Here is a 15,525-nt window from a genome sequence, read left to right as displayed (position 1 = left end):
CACAGCCTGCCAAGGAAATACACTCCTTTCAGACACCCAGAAAAGGAGGAGCAGGAGAAGGATCAGGACGAGAACAACACAAAGACTACTCCGTGTGTTTACTCTCAGTCACAAATCAAATCAAATTGTATTGGTTGCATACATATATTTAGCAGATGTTATTGCTGGTGAAGCGAAATGCTTGTGTTCCTAGCTCCAACAGTGCAGTAATTTCAAACAATTCACAACAATACACACAGATCTAAAAGTAGAAGAATGGGACTAAGAAATATATAATATAGAATATTTAGTATATCTGTAGAACACAAAGGATAGAATAGTAAATATACAGCAATAGTTGAATAGGATGGCATTGCCTAGAATACAGTATATACATATGAAGTGGATAAAACTGTATGTAAACATTATTTCAAGTGGCCATTGTTCCATTATGACTATGTACATAGGGCAGCAACCTCTAAGGTGCATGGTAGAGTAACCCGGTGGTAACCGTCTAGTGACAGTGATTAAAGTTCAGTCCAGGGTACTGGGCGGAGGCCGGCTAGTGGCGACTATTTAACAGTGATGGCCTTGAGATAGAAGCTGTTTTTCAGTCTCTCTGTACCTGCTTTGATGCACCTGTACTACTGACCTTGTCTTCTGATGTGCCTCCTCTGCTGGCCCTCAGTGCCCATGTCCTGCTCCACTGACAGGGGTTCACATTTAGACACGTAGCCCTGTGTGTGGGTGAATGTGCATATGCGTCACAGTAATCTATGATGTGGGTGTGTGTCATTACTCAGCTGTGAATATCCCCATCCAGCCACCCTACCCCTGTCTGCACTGACACCCAGCTAGGGGCCAATTACACTGTAAACCATTAGTGATGGGGGGGGGGGGGGGGGGGGGGGGATCGGCACGGTTGCATATCGAGATATTTTTTGCGCTAGTTGGCTGTACCTGTACCAAAACGCCAGTGTTTTCACTTCATAGCTTGTTCTCCATCTTCTTTTTAAATAGGGAGCCCATTTGTTTTCAGCACTTTTATTTCCATGACTGATCAAAACTTGTTTTCTCTTGTCCTTCTGCAGCAATGTGTTTAGAACATTGAATCCCAATAAAATCACAGCATCGAATCGCAATACATTTCGTATCGGCACTGAAGTATCGTGATAATATTGTATCGTGAGGTCCCTGGCAATTCCCAGCCCTAGAAATCACCACTTTAATTAAAGAAAACATTGTCGTTACAGAAAGCAAATACGACAAGAATCTACAATTAGATGTGTGCAGGGTTTTCCTTTCTTCGTTTAAGGAATGTTTGTCACAAGACACAAGAGGAAGAATAAAACTAGTCGCCAAATTTTTCAACTAATTCTCTCTCTTTTAAAGGGTCTTCTCGCTTCCATTAGCCTTGAACAGCTTGCTATCACTTCACACGGCTACAGCCACAGAGCACATTTGCAGCTGTTATAATGCCATCTGACTCTCATTTTCTCCAGATGCCCGGCACGGCAGCCCCTAGGCAAACATGGGCCATATAACACTAGAGGAAGGCAACAGAAGTCTAGCTCAACAGAGCTAGCGCTGGGCTAACAGAGTGACAGAGTCGCCTTGTAGAGTGACCTTGTAAAGTGTCAGAGTCGCCTTGGTTACCAGTGTTATTTCCTCCTCCTTCCACTGCTGCTCCAGGGGAGCTGTAGTCAGCACCACATGCCACCCCCTCCTTCCTCCTCCCTCCTCTCCCCTGCCTCCTGGCTCCGCAGGTGCACATGTACAGCTAATAGGGGAAACCACAGAGCAGGTTGAGTGTTTAGCAGGGTGAGCCACTGAACCCAGTCGGCCCATTTAAGTGTGTGCGGTGCATGGAGCACGGTGCTGGTGACACGGCCACAGCTCAGGCTGAATAATTCAAAGGGCCCCAGTCACATACACACTGCTGGGGATTACACACACGCATGACATAGAGATTCTGTACTGTAGAGGGGGAACCTGAACACAGTCGCCTGTGTCAGTACTGTTTTTGTTATTGTGATCACATGATTGTGAAGATTTCAAGCCATGGTCGGGCTCCTGTGTGTGCAACGGTGCTACTTTCAGTTACAGACATTTCCATGGCATCAGATGAAGGATGCAGGTGTCTGAGTGTTCTGATTGCTGATTGTTAAGTGAACACATTTCTAGCAAGTCACACCACAGACCTGGAATATACCCTGGATAAACTCAAAATGTACACATCGTACAACCACACAGTCACAATGTCCCCATCTCTGACCCATCTCTCTAGCCATTTGACCCATCTGACTATCTCATACATTTGAAGATGTTGTTTGGACCCACAATGAAAAAGTGTGAGATCAAAGGGACCGACTAGTCTGAAGGTCATTCAGATGCTTGGACCTTTGAGTCGTCATGACTCATTGGTGCAACTGGAAATCATTCTTCTAGTAATCAGAACACCATCTCTTCCTCACACACATATAAACACACACACACACACACACACACACACACACACACACACACACACACACACACACACACACACACACACACACACACACACATAAACACACACACACACATAAACACACACACACACACACATATAAACACACACTAACGAACAGTTATTCTGTAATATAACTCACATAATCTTACTTGGGATATTGTTGCTCTTTAATTATTTTTCTATTTTCATTTTTTTCTTCAATTTTTTGCTAAATTATTTTAGTAAATACTTTCTTAACACCTATTTTTCTTAAAACCGCACTGTTGGTTAAGGGCTTGTAAGTAAGCATTTCACTGTAAGGTCTACTACACCTGTTGTATTCGGCGCATGTGACAAATAAAATTTGATTGGAATTGATTTTATTACGTGGGAGTCCCCATGAAGATTGGGATGGGGGACAACAGACAGAGGTTAGAGCATTAGACAGAAAGATTACTCGGAGGATCTAGAGGAGGCCAGACACCGCTCAGGTGTGAGTCACTGTCATCTTCCCATCACAGAAGAGTGATATGGAGGCCAAGATACTTAGGACCCCATGCTCAGTAATAACCTAGCACCCCAGTCTCCTGAGCTATACACTACACATAATACACGCAGAACTACAAGTAAGGTTTAGATATCATGGTCTTTCATTCCCTCTCTGGGATATCAAGTCATTAAATGTGTTGCATGGGTTGTCCTTTGAAACTACAACGTGAGAGTGAATCTTCCACAATGACAAAGGTGCAAAGTGGACCACCTCTTTCCAGGCTGTGTGTGTCCCGTGTTCTGTGTGTATTCAGGGCCATAGCTCAAAGGCAGAGAGGGACAGTAGCCGACGATGTATTTACCCCACCACAGGAGGTGTGACTGTATCATTAACCTGCAAGTGCCAAATGATCCACAGTGTCTCTGCACAGTACAGGAAAGCCTCTTATGGGTATATTGGGACTGATGAATCTACAGTAGAGCTGAAACAAAGTTTCACAATAGGCCAGCTCCCTAACCAGAGACACAAAACAGAAACCGTCCATACACAAAGAGATGGGTAGAGTTCTTCATCCACTGCTAAGTGCCTATTGTAAAATTGTGCAATATCATAGCTTACGTTCTGTATTCCAGGCTCACAACCTCTCCATCCTCCTCTAACAGTCAGGTTGCTGGTACAGCGAAAGACACACTACAATGTATGTGCAGTATGATAAAAGATATCCCATTCCTCTCCTACAACGCTGCTGTGGGACAGATGATACAGTATGTAGGTTGGTCTTTCAGATTGAATTCCCAGTGCTTGATGGATATCCACAGTGCAGCTCTACTGCTCCCTGCCTTTGGCTGGTGGTGGCTAACCTGAATTATATCCATTCATATCATGCTCAACGAATCTGCAATAAAGCAATGTAGGATATCTAAATGAAGGTATTGTAGGATAAACAGATTCAAATCTACCACCGGGTGATATAGGCCTCAATTGCGGTACCATGTTAATAAGCTGTTACCATGGAGGCAAAGGCTTTGAGCACGTCCATTGACATGAATGTCTCATGGGAGAACCTGTTGCATTTTGATGGATAGTTCTGCTGTGCTGATTTAAAAAAAAAAACATCAGTCACTGTCGTGATGACGGACTGAAATATGGAGTGACAATATGTACAGTTTGAGGACACACCAGGGAAATGGGTTCAATTGGTTGACGCATAATAACAGCAAGGTGGGATGTTAAACATAAAATGTATAATCTTATAGACTGATACTGTATGCACAAGAGAACTGATCTCTCTAGAGTACCATCCAATAAAAAGCCGCTGACATATTTGCTTTCTATGAGGAAAATATGATCATAGAAATGCATGTTGAGCAAATGGTTGAGAGGAAATAACATTTAGGCTACTGAACAAAATAAACAAGCAAAGGAGAAAAGTATAACTTTTAACATCACTAGCTCTGTGCATTGGCTAAAGCTGGGTAATATGATGGATAAATAACCCATGCCTAGTCCATGCGTAATATATGTCTAATTAATAGGCTCCAAGTCTGACTTACGAAACATAAATAAAGTCACTTTTTTTCATGCTAATATTGTATTTTCACCAGAAAGACCGAGACGATCAGCGGCAGAGAACCCCCTTGATGGGCCCCGATCTTGACGGCGAACACGTCATGGAACATTCCCGGAACGGGCCAGCGTACCACCCACCATCCCTCTCATATACACACACATATTCAAGCACAGAAACATACGACGTACATAGAATTACAGACCACAACAGTCAACACGGATACAACACTAAATACAGATAGGTGAAAATGACAGAGAGGTGTACATGGCCTTGACTGTTCTGCAGAGAGAGAGAAACACAATCTTCCTGCCATGAATCCAGCTTCATACTGTAGCTAGGTTTACAAGCCGTTTGCCCGCTGCATTGGCTGTGCAAATTCCTTAGGATATTACGCAACATTCCTAATCTGCATGCAAGCACTGGGTATTCCCCACATAGCTATCGTAATAAACAGAACAAACACGATAGATTTTTCGTTACAAAACAACTAAAATGTACACTGGAAGTCAACTGACAGCTTCTATTTAGTCACTTACCGTGTCACACTTCAGGTGCCGTGCAAAAACCCACGTCCAGTAAAATCCCAAATAAATTACAACCTATGACAACGCTCTTGACACTTCGCTAATTGTCGGATAAAAGCGTCCAATACTCAGAGTGAAAAATTAAACAAGAATTAGCACCAAAAAAATATCGACTTCCGTATGACTATTCTAAAGCCTTATGCTGCTACTAAATGCAGACACGTTGTGAGTAAAACGTCCTCTTCGACACGATTTTTCAGTTTGTGAGGAAGACGCCGAAGCTATTATTCCTGGCACAACTTCCCAGAATAGAACATCTGAGAGAGGGAGAGGGGTAGAGCGAAAGACAGAGGTAGAGAGAGAGGGAGTATGTGACAGTGTTTGGTGCGTGACGTCATCGGATCCCCCAGCTCGGCCCAGAGAGAGAGGCAGAAGCCATGGAGCGAAGCAGTGTGAGGAGGGAGAGGGACAGGGAGAATCCGGCCCCGTCCCCCTCTCAACCGAGCTCTGCACAAAGGGAACTCCCTCAGCGGCGCGCCCGGGGACGTGACACGCAAACAGACAGGGTACATTTCATGCGAGGCCCAATTTGATGTATTTTCACTCATTTATTCTAGCCTCTATTCATATAAAAATATGTCTCTAGCATATCTTATAAAATACCATGGTGCAATTACTGTGTGCCTCACTACAGTCACTGTTGCCACCGTGAATGTAACTCAATAATAGTGTAAACACTCTTTATTCTCAGGGTACAATATGCAACCGTATATTTATTCTGCCTCTTCATATATTCCAGTGAAAATGATTCTCTACATGCAGTGGCGGTTCTAGCTCATATGGCTCCCTGGGCGAACCTCCCCCTTCAGCCGCCCACCCACCCCCACCCCCCCAAAAACTGTAATTTTTATTCAGACATTTGTAACCACACAAATAAATAACATAACATTTAAAACTATAAAAATATATCAAAAAGAAGAAACAGAGACAAATAGACACAAGTTTGTGTTGATTTGGCATTGAGCATCAATGCATTATACCCTTCCCCCAACACTGTCAACCAAGAGTCAAGACTAAACCAATTCACCTTGGTGGTGTGCAGACTGGTTTTATATTATTCTTAACGATTTCACACAAACCAGGAAAAAAAATACAACAATATGCTTGCTGGCCAAGGTCCTCACATAGGGTATTCCAGTCATTTCGATAGCCCTAATTATTCAAACACAAAATTATTGATTTGATTCTAGATATCTCAAGAGTGAATGTCTATAAATAAGCAGACCACCTCTACCACAACAGCCATCATGTGACATCCAGTAAACTCCTCCTCTTTTGGTAAACACATGAGTCAGTCCCTAGGAGCGAGGTAACACAACTCCTCAATGAAAGTGAGTGTGTCTAATACAGCCTATGCTTTCTTTGGCCTGGGCCCTGGTCCTGTGTGTGTGTGTGTGTGTGTGTGTGTGTGTGTGTGTGTGTGTGTGTGTGTGTGTGTGTGTGTGTGTGTGTGTGTGTGTGTGTGTGTGTGTGTGTGTGTGTGTGTGTGTGTGTGTGTGTGTGTGTGTGTGTGTGTGTGTGTGTGTGCTGTACATATATAGAGTTAAGTGGATTATCTGCTAGAACAAGAGTAGCTTACAGTCTCTGGTAGCTCATGGCCATATCATATCAGCTGTGGCTTGGGACTCCCCATGGAGACCTCTTCTCTGTAATCTTTAGAAAGCCATTCCCAAGGGAGATCAGCTCCCATGGCCCTAAACTAACTGTCTTTAAATCATGGCTGGTCTTCTAGGAGTAATATTGTCATACTGCTCAAGGGTTGCCTAGTAAGAGATACAGTACCTATACGTCAATAGGACTCACATGCATAAATACATGATACATAAAAAAGCAAAACGTTATCCAACAAAACATTTAAAAAACGTTAACCAGCACTGCTACTAAACCCCATTAAACTATCTCTGGTGAAACAACACCAAGAGAAAGAACCTGTCCTCTTGACCCCAAAAGGCATGTTAGAACAGTGTCTTTCCTCTGGGTTATCTAACATCGTTGGTACAGTATTCCTAGAAGGTGATGTCAAAGCTTCTGTTACGAGTACTTGCAAGAGTCTCATATTTTGACATTCATCCAAGGACCCCTGAGGGTGTTCCCACAGATCAAGTTTTTTGTACTCTGACTTAGTCACTGAAACGTAATGGACCAAGAACCAAGCAGGTGATGATACTTGTTAAAACACAGTGACTGATTTTATTATGAATGTCTAAAATATATTAAGTTGTAAACCCATGTTTATTATACATAACCACATCAAATGATGATACTATGGCATTTACTGTTACATACTTTGAGCTCCTACTCATTAAGCTCATTGTAACTGATCCTGAGACAAGCCCCTTGAATGTCTTCTTCGCTGTGGAATGGTTTAGATAGAACACAGCATGTCCATTGAAGGCCTGTCCACTCCATTCACAACACATTGTACACAGTCATCAAACAGGCCACTTCCTGAAGCACACAGAGCCACTGGAGACCATTTCCATGCCTGTTGTCCTGCTGCAGTATCATCGAAAGCATTATAAAGTTCCTCAGACCGATGCACACGCACACACACACACACACACACACACACACACACACACACACACACACACACACACACACACACACACACACACACACACACACACACACACACACACACACACACACACACACACACAAACAAACATTCTTGCCCTCAGGCACATGTCCCGTGGCTGTAACCAGGGCCTCTGAAACAATGAGGTCTCGACAGCTGATGGATTGTCAGTGCTTACTCACTGGGCATGGGCACCGCCCTCTCAGGCTCCACACCTAGTTGTACCCAGCAATAATCTGCTGCTATTGTGCAAGTTCAGCTCCTCTGATTAGCTCTAACACTCAGCGCTGTGTCACACATTCCCTGGAATCCCAGCTTCACCTCTCTCTCTCTCTCTCTCTCTCTCTCTCTCTCTCTCTCTCTCTCTCTCTCTCTCTCTCTCTCTCTCTCTCTCTCTCTCTCTCTCTCTCTCTCTCTCTCTCGCTGCCAGGAAATGACATAAGGATAGACTGTACATGTGCTACACTATGACAAAGGTCATTTTGTGTGAGTGATAAGGCAGGGCACTAACGCAGCATGACTGGTGGCCACTGGTGAATCCTCAAGGAAGAGCTGCTTTCATCTCTTGCTCCCAGGCTGTAAAACAGCCAGTAAAAACTGCACTAGGCAGACGGATGACTATGATCAAACAACCCAGGTTTCTTCAGACATACCTGAGAAAGGGACAACACTTCTCACTGATAGGATAGACACAAACACATATGAAACATATTCAATTCAATTAAATTGTTATTATTCAATGGGGTAGTATTTTCACTTTTGCATACCAAGAGTTGTCAGTTTATTCAACACTATTGTTTGAATGGCAGTTGCATAATTGTGTTGAGTCATGAAATAGCAAACCAAATGGAAAATGTTAACAAAAATGACACTTAGCGTGCCCTACGTTCGATAGAAGGCCTGTTGAAAGCCTCTCAGATAGGTAACTGTAATGTCTTCACTCTTTTACCGGAACAGAGCTAAACCAAGACCCCTAGTGGTCGAACTAGAATACTGACTCTGACCTTAAGAGTTCCTGTAGATTGAAGTGCAAGGTAGGTACAGAGCAGACAGTCTGTGTTATTATAGAGAAATCCCAAACAGTGTCAGCATGCCTGATCTGACTTCTCCTGATACAACTTAAAATGTCAGAAATAAAATAATCACCTCATCATTTGTTGATAGGTTGATAGCTGTTCACTTCTGTTCACTTACTAAAGTTCTAGTGCTCCAAGAATCAAACTACATATAAATCAAAATATGCTCTTGGCTATTCTTTCCTTGTAGTTTGTTTGAGTGGGGGAATGTTTTGACGTACCCATCAAGGTTGTGAGGTCAGAGACACCCACTCCTGTTCTGGGAGCCAGTGTACCCCCTCTTCCTCGGAAACGGGCCGCATCTTGTTTTTTATTTACAACCTCCGGACACTGGGGCTCTTGTTGCCTAGGCAAAGTTTCCCACAGTGGAACATTCCGGGAGATAAAAAGCCGGCTACTGCCAGCACCTCTTAAACTCCTGGGACTGTGCTGTGTTTGAAGTAGGAAACTGACAGAAACTGACAGAAAGTGGTAATACATAGCAGCCTGGCAGAGGGATGCTTTCCACCCAGGACTTGGCAGCTTGTTCTGCTTGCCTGGGATCAGCCGGGTCAACATATTCTCCAAATTACAGGACACAGCCACTGATCCCGTTATGATTTCTCTTTCCTGTCAAATAGTCCCATGCCGGAGTTCCCACCCCTTCTATTTAGGATTGTTTAACCTTCATCTACAATACATTGTTTATTCTAATATATAGTCTGTCACTACACTGTGTTAAACACCCTTCAGATCTATAGGTATCGGTCTATCTGTAATTTTCAACAGTATGAATATGACATTTTCTCATATCTGGTTTAAACAAGCTGATCTCTTCTCACATGATGCACAAACTTCAACGTGGCTGCTGTGAAATCAGAACAGTCTAGGCAATAGGACCCTCTTAGATCGTTTACGTGATTTAGTCTAGACAAAATAATTGAACATGGCACCCATCGTTGCAATCCTCTCAGTGAGCATGTAAAGCATGATACTGCAAGGCTTTAAAGTCACTTCCAAAGACAATGTTAATTGCAGACTGAGCAGAACCAATTCCAGGCTGAGATGTTTTACAGGTGGTGATTAAGCTTGCTGGCATATAGCTGAGACACAGTGACATGCCAGTTTAATCTCTACACCTTTCAGCACAGTCATATATTTTCCCTGAGCTCCAGCAGGAGCAGGACAAATTAAATTGTTTTAATCTATGAGTAGTAAAATTGTGTGCACTGCAGACGACCCTTCCTGATGGCAATAACGGCAGCTCATAACCGGCAACAGCGGCCAGTATACTTTTAGCTAATGAGATCTCTCTGTTTATTATCCAGATGGGATTGGTAAATGTGCTATAATGTCATACTGTTATTGTGGAGGGATAGCCCTGACAGACAAAATACATATTTTCTATATTAATATCACCCTGTCGCTGTGAATAATATTTTCCACAAAGTGATTGCTCTTTCCATTTGAGCAAATCCCCGGTTTTATACGGAACTTTGTCATGTAAAAATAAGGAGAGGCCATACTAGTAGCCTAGTAATTGAACAGATAGAAAGCCAGCACAGTCCAGCGCTGCTAAATAAAAGATAAGGTTCTGTCCTTATACAGACAAACATACACCACAGAAGGTTTGATGTAACAGGCAGGTTATGAGAATGCTATTTCCATTCAACCCTCACCTGTCAGTGTCTCTTTGTGGCCCATTCCGTGTCACCTTTGTTTGTCTCTGAAGCTTTTACAGCCTGGTGTTTGTGCAAGCTACACTTTCTTTTTGTGGTGCTCTTGCGTAATCAGCCATTCTCCTGCACAAACACACGTGTTTACCTTACCTTCCTTTCACCCCTCAACATCAAAATCCAAGGGTATAGACACGCTCCTCTGTCAATATCTCGCTCCGTTCCTCACGACAGGTGCATGGCTGAGGCTCCTCTCCTCTGGTGTCACTGACAGTCTTCTATAAAGAAAACAACTAAAGATGGAAATTGTGGCATGACTATGGGTCCAGGAATATGATACAGTGAGCTTTATTCAGAAAGCACATCCTTTAAACACTGTCATCAGAAAGATGCTGAAAGCAGAAAGAAGTAGGTACAACATGCAACACTCCCATTCAGGCCAATCAGAGGCTTGGGGACAATTAGCGTTCTGCTCTGCCGTGCGTCTCATGACATCTTTATTTCATCAAATTAGCCATTCTAATCAGAACACATGAGGCAGGCAGGGAGACCCTTGGCAGTGCTCTTTATCACTAATCCTACCCCCACAAGGTTGGTGATACTAATTTCACTAGGGTGCAAAATACAGACAGACATGAAAGCCATGATCAAAGTCAAAGGCTAAAACCATAAAACCATCATCCGTTTCAAAATCGAAAAACACTCACCCTGCTTCAGGATTGTAACGCAGTAATAAACCAACCAAGCGTGCAGGGTATCCACATGGAAGATGTTCAACATGGGGCTGGGCTATAGCCACTCCACTTAAAGGACTCATTTATCACCCATGTTTCCTCATCCAACTGTCTGGGGGGGGGGGGGGGGGGGTTTATTATGTAAACCACCCCTGTTTAAATCTGGAAGCATTTGCCCACGACTAAATAGATAAATAAATATTTATTTATCATTACCAATCTGGATTAAAGCAGCGGTTTTACCATGGGGACCTCTAATTACAAAAATTGGGATGGAGGTAAAAGACAGGCACGAGAGAACAGATGTGTGTCCTCATTCTCCTCATTAGATTGATTGGCCAGACTTTGATGTTTGCAAACAGACACAAACACCCGGGCCAATGGATGCCAGCGTTTGTGCATGGGCATTATACCGAGGCAAACAAACTTAGGGCCTTAATGAGGCTTGGAGGCCTATTTTTAGGCCCTTGACATGATGTGCCAGCTAGCTAGCCAGCCAGCCAGCTCACACAGAGAAAGAGAGAGAGAGCTAAGTCACTTGCATGTTGTATAAGTGTGTGTTGAAATCTATGGGGCCATAGCGAAAGGTGAGGAGAGGAGAGGTGAGTGAGGGTTTATGTCCTGTGTAGCGCCAGTCAAGACACAGCCTTGCCCTGGCTGCCAGAGGATTAGCCCAACCTTTCCTACACAGCTCAGCTAGTGGGGGATAATGAAAGATGACTTGGATGAGATGGACATCCTCTCGTGTGTTGTTTGTGGAGATTTATCTGAGGCGGGGGGGAGTCATTAAAGACGGATGCTTGGATGAGGACAGATGCCGAGTGGATTAAGGACTGAAATTCCCTAGTTAACCTGATGGGAATTTGTGACAGCCACATTTAGGCTGCACAACATCTATGGCGTAATCCCAGTCTGGTTCTTGTAGTGTGTTGGGTTGGGTATCTACAGTCAACATAGAATGAACAACATATTCAAAGAGAAAGAACAGAGAAAGAAAGGCCACAGTTTGTGGATGTGATAGACAGAGTCTGGAGTGCTAAACCCACACCTACTGGCCTTTATAGGCCCGCCATAAAACAATACTCAAAACTGTTCCACTGCTTTACCATGTCAATGGTTATACTCCTAGATCATATCCAAACATGAGACGGAGCCCATGCTGTGTTCACCCAGCACAGGCCACAGAAGCCGCTCGCTAGTCAATACATCCCAGTGAGAAGAGGGACGATTTCGGCTGTATCCACCGAGTGCACTGAGAGTGCGCAGCAAACTGGATGAGTGTGCAATAGCTAGCTGCGAATCAGCTCTTCTACTTTAAAGCAGGCGGTGACACTGGAAACTCTCAAGCAAACACCCCACGGCTAACCACAAACCGTCAAAAGCCAGCGCATGCACTCCAGCAGACCCCTGCAACTCTGCAGCAAGCCAAGAACACTTGCAGAACAATTGAGAAGGTTTTCTGCACTCTACATGAAGTGAATGTTCCTGCCAGAATGTTTGAGTAACTCAGTGTATTAGATCCAAAATGTAGAAATGATGCATTTATGGTAGTTGGGAGCTTTTGTGTTACCGAATGAGGCAGGACTCATATTCAGACCCACAAAGCCTCTCACCAGGGTTATACCAGGATAGGCCATCCATCCATACCATCTCTGCCTGCCTGCCCAAGTCAGCCTTCCAATCTTGTGCTGACTTTGGGGGGGACAGAAGCCAGAACCTGTAATCCCCAGTTCTCTATCCTCTTAATAGCTGGGATTGGAAACCATTTGTCTGTCTCTAGCGAGGGATTTTTATAGAATAAACCTCTGTGGCTGCCTTATCGTAACTTAATACTGATTTTAACAGGGGGGAGAGTTAGTCTGCCGCAGCCTGACATCTCTCAAAAAGCTTTGAGACTGGAGCTGGCAATTATAGATTACGATAATACTGTGTGACGCAGTCAATGTGTCAGTGGGAAAAACCTAAGTGTTTTTCTGTTCCGGAATGGTGTCTGATCTGATGCGCTTGATGCCCTCTTATTTCCCAGGCCTATTCTCTTAGCTCTGAAGAGTCACGCAACACTTTGATGTTCTTCTGGTCATGCCCTCAGTCCCTAAATGGTGCTTTGCTTTGGTTAAAGTACTGTACTTTTATGGGATCAATAAAATATGAAAACCCAGTGACGGAATTAATAACACAATATCTAACTTATAACAGCCTTGGGATCCTGAAGACTGCCAATAAAGTAGTAAACAGATATAATCTAAGCACCATCAGTTGGCTTTGTGTTCTAGAGACCATTGTAGAGTTGTAAAACACTTCTAGTATTAGTAAGCTACCTGCCAAAGGCAGTTAATTATAACATATCAGAATATCTCGGCTGGAGCAACAAACATAAACCTGTAACTGTCTCTATCCTGAAACAGAATGTAAGTATGTCAGAAGGAAGACAATGTTTTTTATTCAATTGGAGGGACAAGCACAGTCTTGTGTTAGAACACAATGTTAATTTTGTGTTGCCATTTTTTATTGCTTAAAAGCCCCCAAATGAAAAATATATATACATATTTAGTTACAATAAATTATTGAGCACATAATAACTATATGCATGTGCAAAGATGCAATGGCCTCAGTAGAAATGTTGAATACATTAGCATTATTCCACTATTATACTAGACTAGCCAAAACCATTGACAAGACTATAAAGACATCATTGAAGGAGTCTCTGTATGTACGCAGAGCATCACACAGTGGTCTGCTCCTCCTCGTCTTGGAGAGGCTGCGTTCTGTTTCTATGGCAACACCCCTCCTCCTCATCCCTTTCCTCACGTTCACATCTCGTACGCAACCTCCTCTGTCTGAATCCCTTCTCCGAGGCAACGAACCCCCTGCACTGTGCGAGACCCGCAGCATCAATCTGACAGGAGGATATAGCAGGAGACGAGACAAGGAAACGGAGAAAAAACATGGCGCTCATCCCATCTCAGGTGCTAAGGGTAGCCATCCTCCTGTCCTATTTCTCCATCCTCTGCAATTATAAAGCAATTGACATGCCCGCGCATCAAACATATGGCGGGAGCTGGAAGTTTTTAACATTCATAGACCTGGTAAGTGTAATATTGTTCTCTAGACCGGAGCCTGGTCATTCAGAAATGCTAACACGTCATGGTATGGTATGCTACAGACAGTCAGTGTCCTACCTCCAGTTGTTGATACCGCCCACCCTCAGTTGCAAAACGGGCCTACTGTGTTATTAGGCTGTCAGCTACAATATGTTTTGTTTCTTCCAGCGCTGTACAAACTCCTAATTTTTTTGGGCAAGTGTTACAGTCATTAAAAGCTCACACCCACTAAAAAGGCCCCCCTCTTCTCGGCTGCTGATGCGCGCAAGTCAGTTGCCTTTTTTGTTGCAACATTGGAATCACATGAATCACAATTATTAAGGAACCATCCGTGGCCCGTGGGTACCCGAGATGATGTGATTAGGATAACGACATCCCGAGCTCAAATGATCCCCCTGTTAGATCACACAGTTAGATCACACAGCCTTTATTTTAAGAGAACGTTGTTTGGATAGTAAAAAACCTATGAAAACACCCAGGATGTTTTCTTTATCTCACTGTCTGTGTTTTGCTCTTCTTTTTTTCTAGGAGCAGTTGCACTCTTGTTTTATGAAATACATTGCTTACTCTATAAGTATATGTACACACACACGCACACACACACACACGCACACACACACACACACATATATATTTAGATCCTGATGTTCTGTCAGTTTTTCAACAGATGACTCATGTTTTCCACATTAGAAGCCCACTGCTGAACCATTTTACTACTATTTTTATGGCAATGGCGCTAAATGCAATAACAGCAATAATCATGTTTTGTTATTGTGCATTACAACATCTAGTTTAAGCCTATCATATAAATCCTGACAACAAAGTGTGTGTGTGTGTGTGTGTCGCACGCACGCACACGCGCATGTTTGTGCATCTGTGTGTGTACATGTGTGTGTTTACTATTTAGTCATGATTCTGTCTTTAGTCATGATGAATTACTGCCGTGATGATAAAAACGCAAATGTGACGTGAATATGCCAACCCCAGGAATAGTACTTAGATTTAGCTCCCAATTTACTGTAATGAAAATGTGCAATGTCCTACTATTATGATGGATTCTCTCATTCTTGTGCTTATTAGTTTTATTTCTCTCAGGAACTAAAGCATGTAGCTACTCACCAGTGGTGGAAAAAGTACCCAATTATTATACTTGAGTAAAAGTAAAGATACTTTAATAGAAAATGACTCAAGTAAAAGTGAAAGTCACCCAGTAAAAATACTACTTGAGTAAAAGTCTAAAAGTATTTGGTTTTAACTATACTTA

At 43.1% G+C, this 15,525-nt stretch overlaps 1 protein-coding gene across 1 annotated transcript in view; it reads left to right on the top strand.

The window, feature by feature from the left end:
* The first annotated feature begins 14,105 nt into the window (after positions 1–14,105).
* The window catches only part of aig1 (androgen-induced 1 (H. sapiens)), a 64,008-nt gene continuing 62,588 nt past the window's right edge, over positions 14,106–15,525 (top strand). Inside the window, exon 1 of the mRNA XM_038968374.1 lies at positions 14,106–14,246. Within this exon, the coding sequence (XP_038824302.1) occupies positions 14,106–14,246 (141 nt within the window). The remainder of the gene's footprint in view (positions 14,247–15,525) is intronic.

The sequence above is a fragment of the Salvelinus namaycush genome, chromosome 29 (genome assembly GCF_016432855.1).
Source record: "Salvelinus namaycush isolate Seneca chromosome 29, SaNama_1.0, whole genome shotgun sequence".
NCBI lineage: Eukaryota > Metazoa > Chordata > Actinopteri > Salmoniformes > Salmonidae > Salvelinus > Salvelinus namaycush.
This window is presented reverse-complemented; position numbering and strand designations above follow the sequence as displayed.